This window comes from Sinohyriopsis cumingii, chromosome 16, assembly GCF_028554795.1.
Source record: "Sinohyriopsis cumingii isolate HCF-2022 chromosome 16, ASM2855479v2, whole genome shotgun sequence".
In the NCBI taxonomy this organism is placed as follows: domain Eukaryota; kingdom Metazoa; phylum Mollusca; class Bivalvia; order Unionida; family Unionidae; genus Sinohyriopsis; species Sinohyriopsis cumingii.
The window spans coordinates 46846630-46870150 of NC_142976.1; the positions used below are offsets into that span (position 1 = coordinate 46846630).

Below are 23521 nucleotides of genomic sequence, written 5' to 3' on the forward strand. Positions count from 1 at the left end.
TGTATCCCAAGAATGTGGTGATACTGGTGATGACATCGAAACGATGGACGTGAATACATTTTCCATCTTTAAAATGGCCGCGAGGTCACACAATTGTGCTTGGATTAATTCGACAAAGCCGTGTGATTCTCTGTTTGTCTATTTCAAGATTCATTGTAAAATGGTCGACAAACACATGTCAATGAGAACAACTGCGAATTCTCATCATACTCGGGTTTAGCACAGGTTGGTAATTATCGTCACATTCAGATTTGATGTCGATTGTATACTTGGGTTGTTCGCTCAAATAGTCGAGGTTTTTTTGTTGTCGCGTTTCATATAAAATGTTATAGGCTCGATGAGCATGAGTAACTGCAATACATGCAGTCGCTACTTATTCCGCCCTGACAAGTTCGAATGGCACGTGCGAATCGCAATAGCGCTTTTACATTAGAATCCTTATTGCTGCAGTTGTTTGACAGGTCTCTATTCGGATGACGTTTATTATGAACGCTGTCTCTTAGTTGCTAAAGATCTTTGATATTATTCCAAATAAGATCCTAATTCAGGTCAATGGTCATTTAATTGCAAACACAAGCAGCTATGTAGAATTTAACAAATAACTTAATACTTAAAGTTATAAATGAAAACGTGAGGACCGTACAGTATTATGAAGTGAAACCAAAATGAACCTGATAAGGTTTTATGAAAGACCGAACACAATTGAAAGTTTAAAATAAATTTCTAAATAGGAAATATTCTCGTCCGCCCGAAATGACTATGTCCAAAACCAAACTCAATAATTCTCAACAGTTTTTAATAGTTTTAAATTAAAGAAAGGTCCCCTATTCGTAATAAACAGTGCAAACAAATGTATCTGCTCCGGAATACTATCTAGCAAAAAAACACGTTTGCAGACGTATGAAATAAGCACCAATAAGAATGACACCAACATAAGAATGACTGATTATTCAGTTCTCTCCTTAAATCCACCCTTGATTACATATATATTACACAACATACCCCACGTGACAGATAATACTCAATTGATATTGACATTGCCGATTCATATGACCTAGCCCAACCAATGAGAGAAAAATCAATTCTTCTAGCACCATCCAAACTCGATCAGCCAGTAAGAAATTAACCGAAAAAAGTCATTAAAATATTGTTAATAATTGTCAACACATACATAAACATCGATGTATCAATTCTGTTATGAATATTTAGTCTAATTTAATTATTTGTTTGTTAGTTTTATTTTTGTATTCCATTTTACATGCTATTTTAATGTAACATTATTTAGAGGAATAGAGTTCAATTCTGACTTACCTTTTAATTTTTGACGTAAACAACTTTATGCAGAAATTGTATCTAATGCCGATCTAGTTTCTGACCTTGATTGGTAAATCCGCGACAGATGTAGTAAACAAGATTTTTTGTCTTTCTCAGAGTAAGTTTCATAAAGTGGCATCAAGGGCAAACTGGAAGTACGTGACAAATAACATGTGTGTTTTGTTACAAACGTTTCGTTTTCCCAGAAGGATTAACTCTTGACCTACAACCAAAAATCTGTTTTGCGTTTTAGTTAGACTTATTACTGATGCTTTGAGAATGTGTTTTATGTTGTGTCCAGTTTGGGCTAATTATTTAATTTTTTCACATTATTTTAAAGAAAAGTGATTATTTTCCCTTTAAACACTAGTGCTCTAAATTATTTCTTGGACAAAGACATTTATCGAAACTTGTACAGAATTTAAAAACTGGAAAAATATTTTATGTGATTCATCAAGAGACTGTTGACACTGCAGCACTTAACAGGTTACAAAAGACGTCATCGTTTTCTATTTTGGATTTCATCGGGATTCGAACTAAGTTTCATTTAGTATTTTTTAAAACAGGGCATTTATTTTTATTCTTAAACTAATTTTGGAATTGATTCGTAAAACCTTTAGCGATTTCCTCATATTTTACGGTTTTTCTAGCAAAATAATGTTTTGGGTTAAATTTTGCAAATATTGATGTCTCGCTTTTTCCGTTACGTTTTGTAAGAACCTAAACAGGTAACAATCCTATGAAATGCTACTATGTTGATATTGCTAAGACAGATCATATTCACAAGAGCACAATATAATTAAAGAAAATGCAAAATTAGTACAATTTACAACCATGAATAAAAATTACAAAACTTAGATAAAATCATATACCCGTTTTAATATAAAATATACATGCAAAATAATATGATTCTTGCAGTATTCTTCACAATTCCCTTCAAAAGCTTTGAAAAATTTGGATCAATATCTACCTTAAATGATATAGTGGATTTTTTTTAGCTGTTCAGGCCTGACCTCTGTGTTGCTGGCACATATCTGACCAAAGGCTTGTTAGGATAGTAATCTAAATCTTATAGAATCGATTCAATTGAATCCCGTAGCACTTGGCAATATCAGTGACGCTAGTATTTTTTTCATATTGCTTTCCATATGTCATTGATTTCCTGCTCGGATAAATCATGTCCCTGTACAGGCATAACATGATGGGGGCGTGAAAACATCGATAAACTGTCCACAATTAATACCCTGAAATCGCGAGTTATCCAAACTTATTACGATAAAAATGAAAGTTGCATTATTATTCTTAATCCGATATTATTGACGTTAATGAAAACGACTATCAATAAATCAATTGTAATCATTACTTATCATTATCATGTATGCATTGTGATCATATTTGTTTTCCCAAACGTACGCAATTTTCTCGTTGTGGCAAGCAAGTGCGACACGACACTTATCTTGTAGTGAGTAAAGTTGTACTTATTTCGCTGCTACATGTTGATAGCTAAAATATAAATGACATTTTTGCAGCTATCAAAGTAGTTACGAAACGCGTTCACGAGCTTAAAGGCGATGTGCGTGTTTTCTTCCAAATCGTTCCATCGAGCACAATACAGAGTCGCTATTACCGATCGAATTTTTTCTTTGATTTGTGTTTTGTAACCTTGTTTGATTTGTCCATTTCGGAACATCCATTCATGGTTTCCAATGTTGAATATTTATATGAACCGTAAAGGATTGAATTCATAAGCATAAATTAATTGTTACAACCGTCATAGTCGCACACAGATCTTCTGAGGTGTGGAATACTTCGTCAAAATCACTCAATGTTTCCGGATATATGTTTGAAAAAATATATATCATTTTAAGAAACCGATATGATGCACTCAAGCTTAACAACTTTTCGGTCTTGAGCTCTGATGACAGCAATATACCGTTACGTGGTTAATTGTAGCCCCACTTCGTCTACGTTAGTGACTGCTTCGAAGAAACTGCACGTGCCAAACGATGGAACTTTCGGTATTATATAATACTATCTGCTTGGCCTGGGTGTTAATGCGTCTGCCTCTGATCCGGGAGGTTGCAGGTTCAAAGATTCATACCAAAGAACTGTGGAAATTGTACTAACAGCTGCCTCGCTGGGCGCTCAGTATTAAGAGGGTTGTGTTAAGACTGATGGACCTGGTGTCAGGATAATGTGAATAGGTGAGAGATGATGCTACATGTCTGCGGCTCAATGCCCTGTGCTTGACATCACTACAAACTGCCACACTGCATACATCTTAGTGATATGAGTAATTTTTCTTTTAAAGCTACATTTCAAGTCCAATTCTCTCTCTCTCTCTCTCTCTCTCTCTCTCTCTCTCTCTCTCTCTCTCTCACACACACACACACACACACACACCGGACTAACTGTCAGTGAGTGCATCGTCCATGTTAAATATAGCAATTCACACGGAGCATACGACATCAGATTTGACTTCCATTTTCTTTTGCAGCTCAACCTATGCTAGATGTTTCTTAAACAAATAAGAGTAAAAAATTTTTAGCGAGCATTGTTCGAAGTGGGAATATCCCGATCATGAGAATGACGTGCTATCCATTTAGGACACGAACGTATCTTACACTGTGGAGACAAAAGCTTATTCTTGAACTGGCTAGAATTGTCGTCTTGCCGGTTATTTTGGAAAAGCAACAATTGTTTTCTAGTGCAATAGATCTTTGAGTCTATGGTTCTTTGAGACAGATGACTCTCAAAAATAATTATGGTGATAATTTACCTGCCTATATGTCTACTCATATTCGCGGCTCAATATGACAATTCTGTATCTCAACAGTAATACGTGTCGTTTTCATAACAGCAGTAGCTATGTGTGGCTGCTGGTGACTTTTATCCCATCAAATGTCGATTCAATTTTGAGAATCAGGCCCTCGGAACCAAATAAATTATTGGATTACTCCTTTCTGAGGAGCAGCAACCAAATCTTTTCAGCTGTAGGCAGACTTACAATTGATAGTAGCTTCAAGCAAGTGGAGCCCATTGGGGTTATCTGGCTATAAGCCCACCGCAGGCGTGACTTCGGATCTTGTGTATTTTGTCGCGTGCCAGTATTTATTACGGCATATGTGCGTTGGCCGCTGGGGTAAAGTCTTATGGGATAGAGAACATTAACTCTAATAGGTAACACATATTAACTAACCCATATCAAAATACAGCTGGTGACCATTGCAATACTGCTACCACTGACACTATTACTGCTGCAACAACTACTACAACTATTATTATTATTATTATTATTATTATCATTATTATTATCATTATTATCATTATTATTATTATTATTATCATTATTATCATTATTTTGTCAATACTACTCACACAATTATAATGCATTTTGGATGCTTCATTTGCAGAAAAGAGAATTTGTGAGGATTGTTTAACCAAGGAAAGTAGTTTTATAGTATATATATATATATATATATATATATATATATATATATATATATATATATATCAATCAAATAATATTTAAAAGACTATAAGTTCAATTAATCCTTGACCAGGTCTTACCCTGTATAGTAGAAGTGTTTGTCCCACTAACTTCAATGCTGCATTCCCCATCCTTGGCTACATCTGTCAGTGGCAGGCTCATGTCAGTCACAAGCAGGTATAACGTTCTCCACGACATAAAGGCTTGATGAGTTGTATAGAAAAGGGATTCGCCAGCAAAATCTAATAGTGTAACATCAGATGACCTACTTTTGCGGATTGGTAAGGATTGTGCTCGCTCAACAAAATTCTTAATTTCTTCGGGATAAGTTATTCCAACCGCCTCATCCGGTCCATTTCCACTTTGCGCAGGGTTGCCTAAATGAGAGCTTGGTGCGTCACCTTCTGTAATATGGGGAGCAGCATCGTTTGAATTCAGATTAACTGTACCTTCATCAAGAATGCTTCCTGTATCTCCATCCAAGGGTGATGGTACTGCGGAAGCACCTTGAAGGGAAAGTCTTTGTTTTTTTCTGGGTGACATATCATTTTGAGGGTCAGACTCATTTACATCTTGATTGTTTTGGGGATTTGTATATTTCCGAATTATACTGGCTATTCGTTGATCATTCAAGAAACGTTCATCTGAAAAAAGAAACATATTTTAAGCAAATAAAAATGCGGCCCCCCCCAAAAAAAAAAATAATAAGAAAGAACCACTATACCCTAAATGGAATATCCATTTTTTACATGCCTCTATCTAACTTACTGTTTTGCTCAGAATCGATTTTTCTTATTTCAGTCGGAGTACTTTAGACCTTTAATGTTTTGAGAAAAGGCCTTATCATTAGTGCAAGCTAGCGACGAGTACTGGTTAGAAACATTTAAACAAACCTTCGAAGCAGGGAGCATCCCAAGTCTACCACTGTGGGGATCCCGATTTGTTTCCTTTTTTACATCATCATTGCTTTTCCATTACACCGCAAAACTATAAAAGCTATATTTCGATCCCAAATGTCAATTTGACGCAATGTAAACCCATAAAACCGAGAAGAAAATAAAACTTTAAAACAAGACTGTATTTCAGCTGCAAAATTCTTGATCCATACTAGACCAGATTATTTACGGATGAACAAACAGAACAAAATTTTAATTGATGAATGTAAATCGCAGGCCAACCATAGGTGACGTATGAGACTACTATGACTGCGAGTATTGTATAAGGTGACATCAGAAACCTATAAATATTAAATAACTGATGCTTACAACCAGAGCAAAACTATTAGAAAACATGATATAATATAATAAATATGCTGTAAAAACGGAGTAAAGTAGAAGAAATATTATGTTGTCATGAAGTAAGACAAATTGATATTATTATTGGCAAATTAAGTTTCTAATTTTTCAAAACATGGTTTGCGGTATATAAACGGTTTATAAACTTACGTCTATCGTTTTGATTTTTGAGACAAAGGAATAAATAATGATATTCATTCCCAGTGTAATATTGATCACAAACATTACATTTTTTTTCTCAAAGTAGTGCAGTTTTTCAATAACCGTTTTTAAAGGAATCTCTGATTTTAAGCCCTAAACAACATCATTGGTAAATATTGATTCCTACGTAACAATAATAAGTAGTTTCGTATCCAAATCTTACGTCCAAGAATGTTTGAATTTCCGTTAGAGAATAGAGATACCAAAGATTGCCAATCATGTGTATAACAATCTTTTAAATTTTATCTAATCATGAATTTCCTTCTTGTCGTATTATTAATACATTCATAATATGGTGGGTCTTGTCGTCCAACAGTTGTATAGTTCGTTTCTATTCTAGTTATCCATTGTGATACTTTAATTTCCAGCGCTGCAGAATATTCTGTTGAAATAAATATCTAAAAAGTGTTATTTACAAACAGCAAGTAATATATATAAATTCGTACTACGTATATTGCCGAATGGGGGAGAAGTCCAGTCAACAGGTAGAGTAGTCAAGCGAAGCAAGTCTGCTATCACACTCCATAATGTTTCTGAACAGCCTGGGAGTGGTTGTCACAGAGATAAAACAGCATAAATACGAAAAATAAATAATATATCTAAATTCGTACATGTATATGTAGTCCACAGGTATAAATAGTCAAGCGAAGTAGGTCTATTATCAGAATTTTCCTAAATAGCCTCTGGCGAATAGGTGGTTTGCACAGAGATTATATCAGATATTATATTTATGAACAGACAGATACACAAATATATGAAATTATACTTGCACAATCATTTATACCGTGTAATATATTTAACAAGTATTCTAGTATTTTAAAATTTATTTTTAATGTAACAGGTACAGATACAATAATCTGTTTCTGGCTGAACTGTAAATCTCAGTGAGTAGCGTAGGTATTGTCGCATAAGTATTTTTAACGCAGTCACGTGATCGTAGCAATGTCTAAGGTGTGAGTATAATTTAAATCAGGTAATTCGCCGTTGCTAAACAAATTACGTTACTTTACTGCAATATAGTTAATCTTATATATCTGCTGTGCTAGCGATCCGTAATCAAAAATTTCCTGTAATAATAATAATTTGTAATTCTGCACATACTATGTAATCCTTATACAGTATAATTAGTTCGTCTACGACATAATACAATTAAGAAGAATCTTCCAGTCCGTGTTTCTGTCAAGCAGCAATTACAACAACGCCAGGAAGATCATGTGGAATTTACACAGGGTACAGAACGGTTATTTAAACCAAATGTAGAACCAACCAAAGCAATTGTTACAACGACTGAGACAACACAAAAAATTCTTGAGACATTATCTGCTGATATTGTCAGCCGTCTTCAACTTCCCCACCAGTTCAACTAAATCCACCACCAGTTCAGCCACCACCCGAAGTTCGACCACCACAAATAAAAGCTAAGACAAAGATAATATATAAATTTAACGATGGAGCTATCAGGGATCCAGACCAAGTATTTGACATTGCTGCATTTGGAAATGACCGTAAAGAACGATATTTAAAATCTAAATCTGAATATATTTACACTTTAAAAGCCGCTGATTGGGTCAAAGATATGCATCGCATCGGATATAATATTCAGAAAGTCAAAACTGGCGACACAGATTTTGAACTGTTAAAACATAAACAGTATATAATTATGCAGGAAGAAAAGAATTGATAAATGAACCAGTGAAAAAATGGACGCGTCGATTTGAAAAAGTAGAAGACGAAAGACAAACAAATGGTTTTTGAACAACGAAGAAAGAGGGAAACGCCGCATCAGAGGCACTCAAGCAGCACTCTCTTGAACCAGATCCATATGATGAACCACCTGAAGGGGCACCGAAAGTGGCCTTTCGATTCGCAATAGAAACGCGGTGGTAATACGACAGCTGAATCGCCGGTGATTCAGGATAAACTTTGTCCCAATGACATCCTCGCTGATGTTGATCCAGTAGAAATTCTTATTGGTGGAAGACGAGCCAGCAACAATTCCCATGAAATCATCAATGAAGCAAATGATATTTGTCATAGTTCCTTTACCAGTGGCGTAATGGAATATGGCGTCTATCGGGCTCTGATTGATGAAATTGCCGACGATTACTACAGTGAGTGATCAATTAGATCGGCGATAACAAAATAACATGATTATATACAATGCCCTTCGCAGACATGAAAGCGTCAGGATGATAAATTCACTATTACCTGTTTAAAAAATGATCTACGGAGATGAACTCAGCGATGCTGTTCAAGTTGTTTTTTAGAAGGATGGCCCCAAAAGCTGTTCCGATTGTAAAACAATTAGATATGAAAACCATCGAAGTTGCTTGTTCTGTTAGCAATCTTGCAGACTCGCACGATTAGCATCACGACACATATTTGTGAATTTCAGCGTGCCGCCAGGTATAACGCTGAGACAGCAAACCATTGGTGTTTGATAGATTGGCGGTGTACATGATTTCGCTGAGGATAAATGGACATCAAGAACCACCTGATGACATAATACAATGTTGCTTGGAGGTATTGGTGGACGAATGAGAGTCATTGATGCGCCAGTAGAAAATATGTAATGCTAATTAGATCATTCATGATGTCATAATGTCATAGCATCTCGTCAATGATACCATGACACCTGGTCAGATAAAAAACATTCAGTCCACTTCGAAAAAGAATTCCGGGGTAAAAATAGTTCTGAAATCACCGGCGTTGCAGGGTCCAAATAAATTATTGTTGACTGAATGTCAATTTAAACACTACAATGACGCCAAGAAATCAACTGGTGTCAGTCTTGATCTTTATGCGAATGCGATCAGTGATACAACAAAGACCGATGGTATATTTCTGTTTCTAGCGGAGGTATCAGCGCTAATTGCCTCAGCGGCTCCGGCTGTAGCAAAAGCAGCTGCACTTGGTACAGATGTAACAGCTGCTGCTATGAAGTTGAGAAAAGCAACATGACAGGGTATAAACACCACAACAAAAAAGGGTCGCTGTCTAAAGTTACCAGGAACGCGGTACGGTCAAGGTCTAAGGCTGCAAGGCTAAACCGACCCTTGTCCAATTTCGATTTACTTAGTGCTGCTCGGCAATTTAAACATTAAAAGCGTTGGTTTCACGAGTGATGAATTATCGGAAAAAAACAAATCGTGTTGAAACCGGTATCTTTGATGTAGATTAAAGTTCTCGCTGTGGTAAACTTTGGGTTGATCCACGTGGAGTTGTTTATTTGATTTGTATGCATTGGCACAACCAAGATAATTTTTATGGTATAGTGGCTTATCCGGTGACAGACCAATCTGGTATTCAACATTACCAACACAGACAGCAACGGATCCACCAATATGCACTTTTGGACCAAATATGCAGTCCAGAAGTGCATGTGGTACTTAACGCCGTATCAAGGTCATCAACATCGCCAAACAATGACATACATAGTTTTTTAAAAAAATAATGGTTTATAATGATATATATTTACGAAAGATCTGCTAGCGGGAAGTCCCAGGGTGACATTGATTTATCCAAATATGCAACACGGGATGAACTTACTGACCTTTTGCATCTAGCCGCTATTGACATAAACAAGTTTGTTGTTTTTCAGGATCTCCAAAGACGAGTAAAATCCCGTTGACAGATACTTTTATGCGAGTTCCAGGCGCGACCGGAGATAGCTTAGTCGTGTTTGAAATAAAGGAAATGAGGAATTCAACTCGAACAATCATGGGAGAGATTACTGGCCGTATTAGAAGAATTGGGGACAAAATATATGGCGATCTCAACATCAACAGAAATACAATTATCAATGTGAGAGAACCAAATTCAAGCTATGACGTGGAAGCAAAAATATACGTGGACAACAATAACACCACGATCAGAACTGAGTACGTAAGTACGTTGCTAAAACCGGCTATGTAATGACTGGCGACCTCAACACGAGCGGAAATATCATTGCTTCTTGGAGAGAACCAGTATCAAACGATGACGCTGCAGCGAAACAATACATGAACAACAGCAACATCCCGATGATGACTTCGTTAATAACAATAAATAATGGAATGACTACGTTCAGATCTGAATGCGCTAATCATGTAACAAATTGTTGTAGAATAATTAATTTAACCCTAAATAATTCGTTCGGAAATTCAAAGGTTATTAACACCATGCTCTCTGAAATTCACACACAACCTGTTGATCTTGTCAACGGTAAAACAACAATCGAAATTACTAAGAATGAGCTCACCAAAATAAATTTAAGAATCAATTCGATAAACACTGAAACCGAAAAAAGCGTAAAGATTGCCGGTTGTGTAATTCACACAACACTGCTCATCAATGTGATATTCACATTAGCGTCTAAAAATTCAGTATGGACTCCAGAAAATGGAATTAATTGGCATACCGCTGATGTCACCGGTGTGTACATTTTCTCCAGACTCACCGACGACAAATATAATTTTATTGCGACATATATATTGCGTCATTCCGCCGAAGAACTTTCCGGAGCCATTTTAATTGTGTTAAATAAAGGTGTCAAGGAAGATTTCATACTGGATCCAGTAAACAAAACATTAACCTCAACGACGTATTAAGGGCATTCATGGCGAAGACATCTTAATTGGTAACTCAGTATAACAAATAATGCATCTCACACAGTCCTTTCGGTATAATGAAGCTATACATGGAAGGCATCGCTGGAAGAAATCGTTGACGAACACATTATACAACAAAACAAAAATATTTCGCAGACGAATAATCGTCATCAACAATATTGTATACTGGGTTTTCTCGCTAGTCGCTGAAGCAATGACAACAATCGGTAACTACGTCTGCCAGTACAAACATGCCCAAACACGCGGAAATAACGTATGCTGCGACATATGCATGTACAAATATAAAGTCGATACTGCCAGCGGGGTGAAACGACGAAAATAATTCATTGGTATTTTCACATAAAACCGCAACTGATGCAGCTGTTGTGTAAGCACCAATATGGGAGGTCATTACCATCCCAATAGGATCATATATAATCGAATAAATCATTGATGAACATCAGTGCATTGATGTACATCAGCGCAGAATCAAATCAATAACAGGAAAATAATCAGAAACAGCTATCAAGGTACAAAAGCCAACGTTGAGTGCAGCCATAGAAATATCGACGCCAGATTACGCTGTTGACCTATAGAAGTCGTCGATCAGAGCCGTACTGGGATGGCCGTAGACATCACCACCTGTTGTTAAACTACCACCTCCAGCGTGATCCGATTTTAATATACCCGAAGACCGTCCTTATAAATTGTTATTTAAAGGGTATGAAAATCTAATGAAGAATTTCCAACGTCTTGATAATAAAGATATTCTAGATAAAAATAGCCAGATAGATCACGACGCTTGAAGAGAGAGAGAACAACGAGAACTAAGAGAGACGTTTGAGAAGTATATGCTCGAATATCATAATGCATTTATTGGACCAATTATCGATGTTTTAATGAGACATCTTGCAGATCCGAGTATCGATGCTTCACGTTTAACATTACAAATGTATACGGTGGCCAGACGTGAAAAGGATCCAGATACTCTCCGACATGATAACGATCCAACCGGTGGTGGTCTTCATGTATCGCCGGGTATTGTCAAAACATGTCGAAGATATATGTAAATCTAGTGTGTGACGCAGTCGCCAGTAGCTATCCCGCGTCTGGGCATGCTTTACAAGGGCAAGCCCAGAAGGGATATGTTCTTTACAGCTATCACCGGATGTCCCGCCGGGTCATGTGATTGTGTTGGTTCATGTTAAGCCTGTTTATTTACGAACTCACGAATAGGTTTTCGTCTAACCAATCAAGACGGTAATTTTGTTGACACACGTGAAGAATTAAATGTTAGATTGTATATGCGTGACAGACTAAATTAACGCAACACTGGTGGAAAAAAAATACAAAAAAATTAAACACCCAAAACCAATTTTGGTCTTTGTTTTTTGTTAGTTTGTTTATTTACGCTATTCTTCTCATTCTGTGGGAATCTTAATAAACTCCACCACAAGTCGCTCTTGTTGTCTCGCACTTGCACTTACAGCCACTTGAGTTTCATATTGTCGAGAAAAATCTGTTCGTATTTCTTCAATGGCACTTGCCAATGAAACAAATTAGGCTTTATCATGTCGCTCGTGTAAATCCGCCGACGATAATTACATTTCGCGCTGCAGTAATTTGATAGGTGTTTACTCTGATGCTTGCTGAAAGTCAATCACGTCCATATTGTAATGATATAACATTATTTATAATCATTAGTTTATATTGAGATTGATGCATCACAATACCTAGTACATAATTTCTGAGAGCAACCAAGTTGAGAAATAACATACCGGCACTTACAAGTATATACTCTCTTCACGTCGCTGTTGTATCATCTCTAAATCGTCGTTGAATTTTTAAGTTCGAGTTGAATCGCCAGACCATCTTGCTGCAATTGGTCGATAGAAGAGATAATATCGCTAGCAGTTCCTTGGTTTTTCTTTAATAAAAAAATGTATCAAGACCGATTGGATTACATGTTGTTGGATCGAAAAACCTTATCATGATACATCCATGCTGGGTTTTCTGAGCATCTGAGAAGAAATCTTTGAACTTACCTATATTCGTATCATCCGGACACCACGTCGCATGAATATTTCGAAGCGTATGTGCATAGGCACCGTTAAAAATAACCAGACAAATTACAGTCATTTCTGATCACTTTGGGAATCTGAGTATACCGATGAGTGACGTAAATGACATCTGTGTTTTTATATCTGCCCTGTAAAACTATTCCTCCTGGATTAGCTTGTGTGTCAACGTGACATCATGGTAAACCACTAGATTATTGCTATCTCCGTTCAGATCCTCGATGGGCGGCGCTTCATCGATGTCTGTGATAAATTCAATTGCATCGTCCTCGGCCACTGCTGATTCATTATATTCCTTGAGAACATTATAACATCCTTAGTCATTCTACTGAATGTGTCCCATTAGGGCCAACACATTATAAGGTTGATCAACAAATGAGTTTAACCCGGTCCAGATGGACCAACTATAATAGCTCAAACAAACATTTGGTAACACTAGATGACGCCTGACCGGAGCTTGCTCACGTCTTGCTGAAACGTCAGTCAAGTTCATATTGTATATATATATATATATATATATATATATATATATATATATATATATATGATTTTATTGATAATCATTAGCTTATATAGTGTTTGAAGCAAAACAATACCTGGCATAACATTTCTGAGAGCAACCAATTTGAGAAATAACACACTGGCTCTTACAGGTATATGCGTAAAAAGCGGCACACAAAACATAATTTTGCGAGTATTCCTGTTGCAGAAGGTAGTGATATTGCAAAGGTACTCGGGAAAATACATGCAACACCATGGCCTAAGTATCATGCGGAAAATCATCTTCCAGGATATACGTGTTGTAGTCCTGGAACTCACCTTAATATTAGTCATGACGAAAACATCAACCAAAACATGCGTGCGATTGATCAATCGTGTCATGTTCATGATGTCAAGTGTAAAAATCAAGATCTACAACAACGACATATCGCGGATGTTAAGTTAATTCACACGCTGAATTCGATAAAGAATAAAAACATACGAGAATCACTCGCGAATCGGTTGAGAAGATCGGCGATTAAAGATAAAATAGTGTTAAAAGCGGATAATTAAGCACATACAATTACGTAATTGAGTCGATTTATTATACTCCAATCGGATACTGGAGATGTACAGCAGGAATTAAAAAACTCGCTGTTTCAGCAGGTGTCACTCTAGCTGTAGCCGCAGATTGGTTGTCACGACAGGCCATATTTAAAATCTATCTTCTACGTCCAAAACAGTTAAACATTGACGGTTTGATGTCAGCACACCCAACGAAGTCCATCAGGCAGATATCTTGTTTTTACCCCATGACTTATACAAACGACGCAAATACACATACGCGTTGACTGTCGTAGATGTTGCAAGCAGATACAAAGAGACTGAACTGTTATCATCTAAAACAGCAACTGAGATCGTCGCAGCGTTTGAAGGAATGTATAAGCAAGGACCATTGCGGTGGCCACAATTGATACAGTTGATTATGGCAAAGAATTTATCGGTGCAGTAACGATGCTGATGCATCAACAACACGTTAAGAACAGACATGGACACACCGCGATACATCGTTTTCAGGCAATGACTGAGCGGGTTAATCAAACAAGTACACAGCGACTCTTTGGACATCAATATACCCAAGCATTACTGCACGTTCAGGACAGATCTTGTGAATGGGTCTCGAGACTACCTCATGTGGTGGACGCATTAAAGAACGAGGTCACGAGCGGAATTAACATGATACCTGCTGATGCAAATGCAAAATAAAACACGTACCACGACGAAGTCTGCCGGATAACCTACAACAAGCTGTGTAGAGCAGTCAAGTAACAGTGAGGTGTTTATACTAAAATGGTGAACATGAGGGTCGAGCAGCAAGGGCGACGAATCCTGTTTAGATTGTAATAACACACAAAGGTTTCAGCGTCGTAACCTCTACGACGCAGCCACCAATCTATAAATTCGATTCAACAGTCCCTCAATGTGGATTTGTACTTGAACAATTACAGACAATTCCTGAAAACACACAGTTACCAACATATTAAATACGGCGTCGCAGATGCTAGCATTGGACCCCCCCCCCCCAGGCGCCAACAAATAACGTTGACAAGAGTCCCACGCGTTGAGGAACGATTATCCTCTAAGTATGTTACATTCTAGAGAGACATTTTCGAGTGTGTTGCCAAGACTACTATCGATTCTGTCAACGGTAAATTGTATTACGTCATTAGGGAAATATTGCCACACCATTAATGTGTTAGAGCAGTCGCAATGATTATTTTGTCGTGGTTTCAACGTCGTGACAAATTTCACATCCAGATCAAACTGGCGCAATGTTTGTTTGTCATCTCCCGTATAATTTATCAATTGTTGTACTGCGTTTATAGTTTTTTGGTGACGCTGTTGTTGTTTGATACGTTTTTTGCAGACAACCCTGTGTAACTGATATATTTTTGTTTTTCCAGACACAGCCTGATACACTAAATTTGACCATTTGATGCGTTAATCGACAATCCAGATATTGGTATCCGATATTGTTAATCCCTGAGACGAAAGAATCGTTATTGAATATCCCAGAGTCTAGCATGATTGATTTATCTACTGCGCTTGTTGTACAACCTCTACAGGAACCTCGACACTTTCATTAAGAACAGGTTTGTTGTTTAGTGTCCGTTCCAGGAATGTCAACGAGTATATTTTGTCGGCATACATTTGTTGGTCTATGCCATAATGAAACTAGTTGATCAGGAAATATTTCCATGTGAAGCACAACTTATTTACGCTGAAATGAATCACGGACGTTGCTCCTGGATACAACTATTAGATCATTAGATAACAGAAATCTGACATTGGAGTCTCTGAAATTACGGGACGCAGTGTTTCACACTGAATTTTGTCGGGTTGTAATCTGATTTCGGATTTCGGTTATTGTGGTTGTTCATCATGCGATCGATTGTCGCACAAAACTTCTTCATAGTGGCTAATATGGTTTAACCATTCGTGTAGTGATTCACATGTAAACGACGGTGGCTGTCCATAATCGTCACGCATGATAATTGCAGTAGATTGTGTTGATAACCAATCAAGAAACGTTTGTAAAGCATCTTTGGATACGGTACAAATCTCATCTCAGATAATTATTATATATTTCTCACCCATTCGTTTGGGAGTCCATGCATCACCTTGTTGTCTAAAAATAACAATGATACGTGCATGCGTTGGCATCACGTTGTCTCATCTTTCTGGCAAACCGGTGAGTTGGCATCAACACAATCATGTTAGTTTTTAATATTTCTATCGCACGTGTTGTTTTACCAGAACTATCTGGACCATTCAGAAAGACCGTACTCTCGTGATTCACTGACTGTGATGATAAAATCCGTAAAAATTATCGTTGCGATCATAAATATCTGGTGTTTTAATGTCAGCCGACTCTGAAAGTTTAAGTATTGGTTCGTGTTTTATTCGCCATGAACCCCAGGTGACACCACTGGTGTCTTCTGCGATAAATGTGTTCATAAGATCCATTTTATAACGACTAATATAAAACGAATCTGCTGCTACTCAATAAGCGTCATTGGGAAATATTTTGATCATCAATATGAGGTTTATTGATGAGTATGCCAACATAGATGACCTCAAATATGTAGACTGAGAAGAATGGCCCTCGTAGTAGATACCTATTGTACCTATGTTTTTTACATCTTGCATGATTGCAGTTATCAGTGACACCAAAACTCTTCGCGCCGCCGTGTCCTTGACAAACAAATATAATTATGCTAGATCCATGATTAATCTTGCGCAACGACGTGTCTTATCAGATGATGAACCCTGATTAATCTTACCGATAAATGTTCTACATATATCTTTGTCGTCCTGTGGCAACTAGAACGATATTTGTTGTTTGTACGAAACTATCGCAAAGGTTACAGTCAACGATGTGACGTCTTAGCATCGAGCATGCATCGTAACAGCACTATTGGACCCCAACCATGTTGATTTTGCGCATCCGTCGTTCAGATTGACAATTGCATACGGCTTGGTAAAGTGTCTAGCAAACCAAATTTGCATCACAGGATGAATAATCGCGGAAAGACTCGAATGATTCAATCTCAGCAAATCCAGTGCGATATGAATTACATTTTGTGTTCCGAAGACCGCTGTAGCCAAACGCAAAAAAGGATTGTGATACATCATCGAGAAATACATTTGAATTTGGACGCCATTTTTTTGTTGCTGGGCTATATGAGCCACAACGGACGACGCTGTAAAACCATTAACAAGTAAATCATCCTTGTCACCGTCATATTTTACTGCAGTCCGTTTCATCACACGTTGGAGCGATTCCTTCCGATACAGAACCCCAAATGGCAGAAGAAACTAATCAAATATTGATTCATCCAACTCAGAATCATCTCCGTCATATAGCCTGACTAATACAGAATCACGTTTACTTATGTTGTAGATTTCTTCGTAGTTGAATTTATATATTTTCCCAATTATCTATTGTTTTATTCTTGATTCTGATAATTTGTTACCACGTTTTGAGTCTACAAAATGTTCAATGATACATTATGCAGGGCATTTTCACGAGCCTGTTCTCACCGGAGCAATCGCAGCTAGGTCTGGTTCATTCAAACGATAAAGCGCATAAACAACTGCGGAAACTGGATATACATTGTTGTAGTATGGTTTATCAATTCCGGTGAAAATACATGCTTTAAAATTTGATCTATTATGGCAACATTATCTCGCTGTCATTCCTTAACATGATCTAGTGTCTCACGAATAATCCAAGTCTGATCATGTCCAGTATCATGTTCAGCAATAAATGTTATTCTAAAAATGTATTTGCTGTCATCAGCAAGATTATTAAGAATAGCAGATGCCCATTTAACATTATTGTGGAATCAACAAATATTCCATCGCCACCAATCTTAAATGTTGAAAATACACATGAGACGCACCATCGTTAATAAATTCATTCTTTGCTTGTTTGATAATATCATACAGTTGTAACTCATATCGTATTTGTTTCTGTCACCCGGTAATCTGTCAAAATCTGATTTGATGATGTGCTCTGGCTCAATTAGGGATAACCTTTCAAACTGTTCTTTTGTTGCTTCTAGTAATCTAACGTGTTTTTTGATGAGCCTCAACTCCGGTTTTGATTTTGGTGATGTGATTTCCTTACTGGTGAGATCTTGATATTTTGTCTGCAGTATATCTAGCTTCGTCCCATCGAACCATGCTATACAATTGCTTTACTTTAATATGTATTATACCTTATCCCTAACTGAATTTTCATCTTATTAGACTTTTGCCAATAGTATAATTTTAAATTAGACATATAATAGTTGTAAATGGCTGATGATGGGGTCAGCTATCCTATGTGGACAAAAATATCGCAATGGTTATTGTCCGCTTCATTTACAGAGTGTTCGACGTAGAAGTACCGGCCGAAAACCATATCTACATTTTGGGGAGTCGGCGTTAAGAGAAAAACACAATTATGTGTAGCTCGTGGTGTCAGAAAGTATCGTGCGTTGAAAATATATTTTGAAATAACAAATGCAGATGATGTAAACAACGCCGAGGATTGCAATGAAAGATACATAACAAAAACAAAATTATCAAGTTTGTCAAAAATCTCTTAAACAATTGGAACATTTTCAGCGCAGCTTTTGCTTGCGGAAAAATTATATTCACATGTGTACGTGTTCATTGTTCTTTAGCGTATTTTAACTACGTTCACGACATGTTTCCTATGCGTACTGTTTGGGTTTTAATAGTGTATATTTCTCGCTATATTATATTTTATATGGCCCTTTTGACATTTAGTTCCAAGCCATCGTTTGTTTTTTTTTAGTACAATTTTGATTAAAGTTATTTGTAGCAAAATATTTTGTATCACAATAGTGAAATAATGATGTGACCGATATATATGACTGTTAATGTTGATTAAGTATACATATATTCTACTCTATTATGTGCATCATGAATCTTCTTTATCCTCTCTGCAAGTATGTGGTTATATATGTTTTTCAGAAATTCAGACATTGTAATTTCTTGTTTTCTGGGCAAACATATCAATTTGATTTTAACTTTAAATATCGTAGCAGACTTAGCGTTGAGATAATGTTCCAAGGGCAGGAGTGTTTAAAGTTATAATTGTGATGCACGCCGACATAGATTAGGGCTGATAAAAGATTAATGCGAAGCATTTGTACTAGGCAAAGGAGGCAACTTTAAAAGTTAAGTATTAATAACTAAACGCAGTAATTTAATAAATATTGTTTTCCTCGCTTATTCAATTTCAGTTAAGGATTGGTTTCACAGTTAATTGATAGAGCTATTATTTTTATGTTTTTGTTTAAGTTAATAGCCTGGATTAATAAGAATGATGCGACCTTGATACCATGATGATGTAAAGCGTCATTACATTGTTTAGCATAGTCATTAAATAGATTTTAAATGGAATAAAGCATATATTAGGACAGACATTTTTAGTAAAAGTTATTAGATTGAAACTTTCTCGAAATTGTATTAAAAGTAATTTTTCATTAAATTATATTGAAAGTAACTTTATATTAAAACATATTGAGATTTAATCTATTTATTTCGGTGTTACAATTATATACTATTTAATAAAGATTGCGCCCTCATGAGCAAAAGCCAAAACTCTCCCTTGTATCATAAGTCAGCAAAAACTACACTCGGTAATTTGTGTAGATAGACGAATAAGACATAAAAAGTGTCGATCTGTGACCTTCATTCGTCGGAATCTCAAAGAGGCTTGTGTCGTTACAGGTAAGATTATCGTCTATGTGCAATTTTTTTATATAGTATAAGGATTGTTAGTGTTAAGATGTTAATCCAACATCAGTACGCTGCAACATTGGACTATGATAATATTTCTTTACTATTCTTTAATATGATGTCTTTGAAAGTTTAAGTGTTTGAAGAACTTATATTTACTTGTAATTATATTATTGATTATAGTATAAAAAACAACGTTCGCTACCAACTTCATGCTCATTAATAACTAATTTACTACTAAAATACTCTTGAAATAATAGAGTTAGTACGTTGACATTTTAGATTAAAGTCAGTAAAATATATTTATATTAAATGACTGCGGTATTAGTATGAAACATTGAATTTCAGATTCTTTAGTTATCGTTAATTTATTCATATTTAATTATATACATTAGATTCTAAAAGGCAGAAATTATACAAATGTATGATGTTGGTAAGTGACGGTATATTAACTTTATATAAATTTATATTGGAATGTAATTTTATATGTTGAGTATTTCAATAAAGTTGGTTCATTCGTCGGAATCTCAAAGAGGCTTTTGTCATTACAGCATCCCGTACCTCCCGCATAGCCATTTACCCCAAGAAGTAGTCATATCTACACCGTTATGAGTGACACCCTCTTTTAACAGAGCCCGGAACACACACACACACAATCACTCTCTCTCTCTCTCTCACCATGGGCACATTAATTTCTTAATTGTTGAGTAATTACTTCTCGTACCAAGAAATGAGAAGAAAGTTACGGTACAACTTTTTTTCATAACACATGTATTTAAGTATCCATGATCGTCATTTGTCTTGATACGCAGAGTCAAGGTGTGAGAATAACTACCTAAACAAAGTTGGACTGAACGATCCTTACTGGATAATATTGGTCTAATCAGTGTGAATGAATCTGTGCCTAAACCTATATTGATGCAGGGAAGATATTGTGCCAAAAGAACATAAGGAATTATACATAGTATTACATATAATAGATCATCATTCATAACTTTAAAGGGGCCTATGTTACAGATATGAATGTATCTCGCTCCATCAACGTTATTGAGACGATGTCTATAATAATGTACTATACAGCCTTATTCATTGAAGAGACCAAATTTGGTTTTCGTAACGATCGTTGTTTTTATAAATTGTCATTAAATGATAGAAGAACAACTTTTCAAAATAGTACACTTACATACGCATACACGTGTTCTCTTATAATTACATAATCTCTCTTTCTTTTTCAATAATCTCTCTCTCTCTCTCTTTCTCTCTCGCGTCTTGTGGTATCTTGTCGTCTAAGTTTACCTTTCTTGTTCGTATAATATAATACAATACAATACAATACGGACATTGTAATCACAAACAGAAGAATATCAAGCACGAAATATAAAATAACGTCACGTTATATGTCAAGTTAAACCTATTCATTACAATACCATCATAACACGTTATACTATGTTATGTTATGTTATGTTATGTCATGTTATGTTATATTATGTTATGTTATGTTATGTTATGTTATGTTATGTGATATTAAATTATATTATATTATATTATATTATATTATATTATATTATATTATATTATGTTATGTTATGTTATATTATATTATATTGAATTATAGTATAATATATTATATTACATTATGTTATATTATATGACATTTTATTACATTATATTATATTATATTATATTATATTATATTATATTATATTATATTATATTATATTATATAGTGTTATATCTATTCACAATACGACAATTATAATATACTGCATGACTCAGTGAAACCTGAAATGGTAATGATGTCATGTGGACTATTACGAAGGTAGACAAAGAGATTTAATCTGTTAATTTCAACATCAGTAATAGTGATTTTCCGACACATTGAGTCACTCTAGTGACACTAATTTATTACAGGCTTGATACAAATTTACAAATCGTTTGTTCAGCATTTATAATCATTTGTTTATTATGTATCTCATAATCCTGTATGGTATAGATTTGAAGACGTTTATTAAGAACACACATAGCTGCAGCATTACTTTCAAGTAAGATATAGTTCTCTATGAAAGCTAATTTACAACCTGTCTTTTTCTTTCTTTTCCATTTCCCAGTAGCATGATCTATTTGGCAGCACCTGGCATGCACCTCAATTCCTTCTGTTGAATCCGTCTCAGTTTCCTTGACTTGCTCTCCGAGCAAGCGTTGTGCAAGAGACGTTTTTCCTACGCCTTTATGCCCTACAATCATCACTCTAATATTGTAGAGTTGTTCCTTTCCAGTTGCAAGTACCTCTCTGTAAAGCTTTTGAAAACGTGTATCCATATGGAGGATTTCAGGAGGCAACTCTGACAGCAAGAAAATGAATCGAAATTAAATGGCTCTCATATGTTCAATATTATAATTTTGTTCTAAAGTAGTCAATTGTATTTCATAATATTGTACATATTTCCTATGAGTCAAAACTCGAAACTTTAGATGTATTTTGATATCAGTTTGAATAATTTAAATTAGTTTATGCCATATATATTCTCTGAATATGTAGACCAATTTCATTCCTATAGTTTATGCATTACTACTTCGACAAATGTCTTTTGCAGGGTACGTGCACCTTTATTGAAAACTGTCATGTATCCCATTACAAGGAAATATGCTTTGAGTAATATGGTAAATGGCATGATAATGAAATTCCTATTAACATAATGTTTTTGTCCATAACGATCGTACATTTTACAATAAATTGAACCATGCCTACCTTCTTCTTCAGTTTCTGAACCAGCTTCATTTGTCATCCCTTCAGGTCCCTAAAATCAAACATGGAAACCAAACATGAAACCCATGCAAAGATCCATTTTGTATCTTATATTGCAGTACAAGATATTTATCATCTATAATTACCTTACTTTTTACCTGTTCATTCTGAATTATTGTTTATTGTATAGCAAGAATATAAATATCGTTGTTAGAATTGGTTTATTTTTTTGATTGTCTCACACATATAAAATAATTAACACACAAAAAAGCATTCTCTGTAATTTCACCTGCGAATTAGCAAAAGATTCAAGATTGTTTGGGTGACCAATATCCACGTATAATAACCAACATACCATTTGAGTGACCAAAATCTACTCCTGTATTGACCGGCACGCACACCTACTAACGAAAAAGGCAAGCTAGTTATTCCCTCTCGTATTAGGTATTTACTACATTCGGTAGGAAATTTAGCAGCTGGACAAGACAATAACTGATATCATCACTAATGAATCCATCTTTGCCAAGTGTTTTGTATTTATTTACATCAACCATAAGTACTGAGTGATTCTAACCTCTCTTACAGTGTACAATTACAATGGAAGAAATGACTGGATAGATATATGTTTATACACCGACGCAAAAAAGGAAATTTCTTACAGTCTCATTGTCTCCCTCCGTCCATCTCTATCTCTCTCTCTCTTTCTCCCTCTCTCTCTCTCTCTCTCCGGTCTCGTTACTGGTAAGAAAATTATTACCAAGACATGAGAAAAATCACACCAAAGAGTTTTATACAAACACTGTAGCTTATACTATTTTGTTCTATTATGTGTGCAAATTAAAAGGAAATAAATGCAAATTAAAATATATCAAATGGCATTTCCTAACACAAATACTATATAGCATAATTAAAACAATATAGCATACACATATAACAGACATATCACGTTTAATTGATCCTTGGCCAAGGTCACTAGCATTTAGGGGCTATCATGTAGAAACCAGCAGCAA

At 35.7% G+C, this 23521-nt stretch overlaps 1 protein-coding gene across 1 annotated transcript in view; it reads right to left on the bottom strand.

Moving 5' to 3' along the window:
- Window positions 1-23521, bottom strand: part of LOC149780354 (uncharacterized) — a 114562-nt gene that overhangs the window by 40593 nt on the left and 50448 nt on the right. Inside the window, exons 5-7 of the mRNA XM_089937248.1 lie at window positions 22515-22563; window positions 21844-22107; window positions 4885-5448 (exon numbers count right to left, since the gene is read on the bottom strand). Of these exons, the coding sequence (XP_089793374.1) occupies window positions 4885-5448; window positions 21844-22107; window positions 22515-22563 (877 nt within the window). The remainder of the gene's footprint in view (window positions 1-4884; window positions 5449-21843; window positions 22108-22514; window positions 22564-23521) is intronic.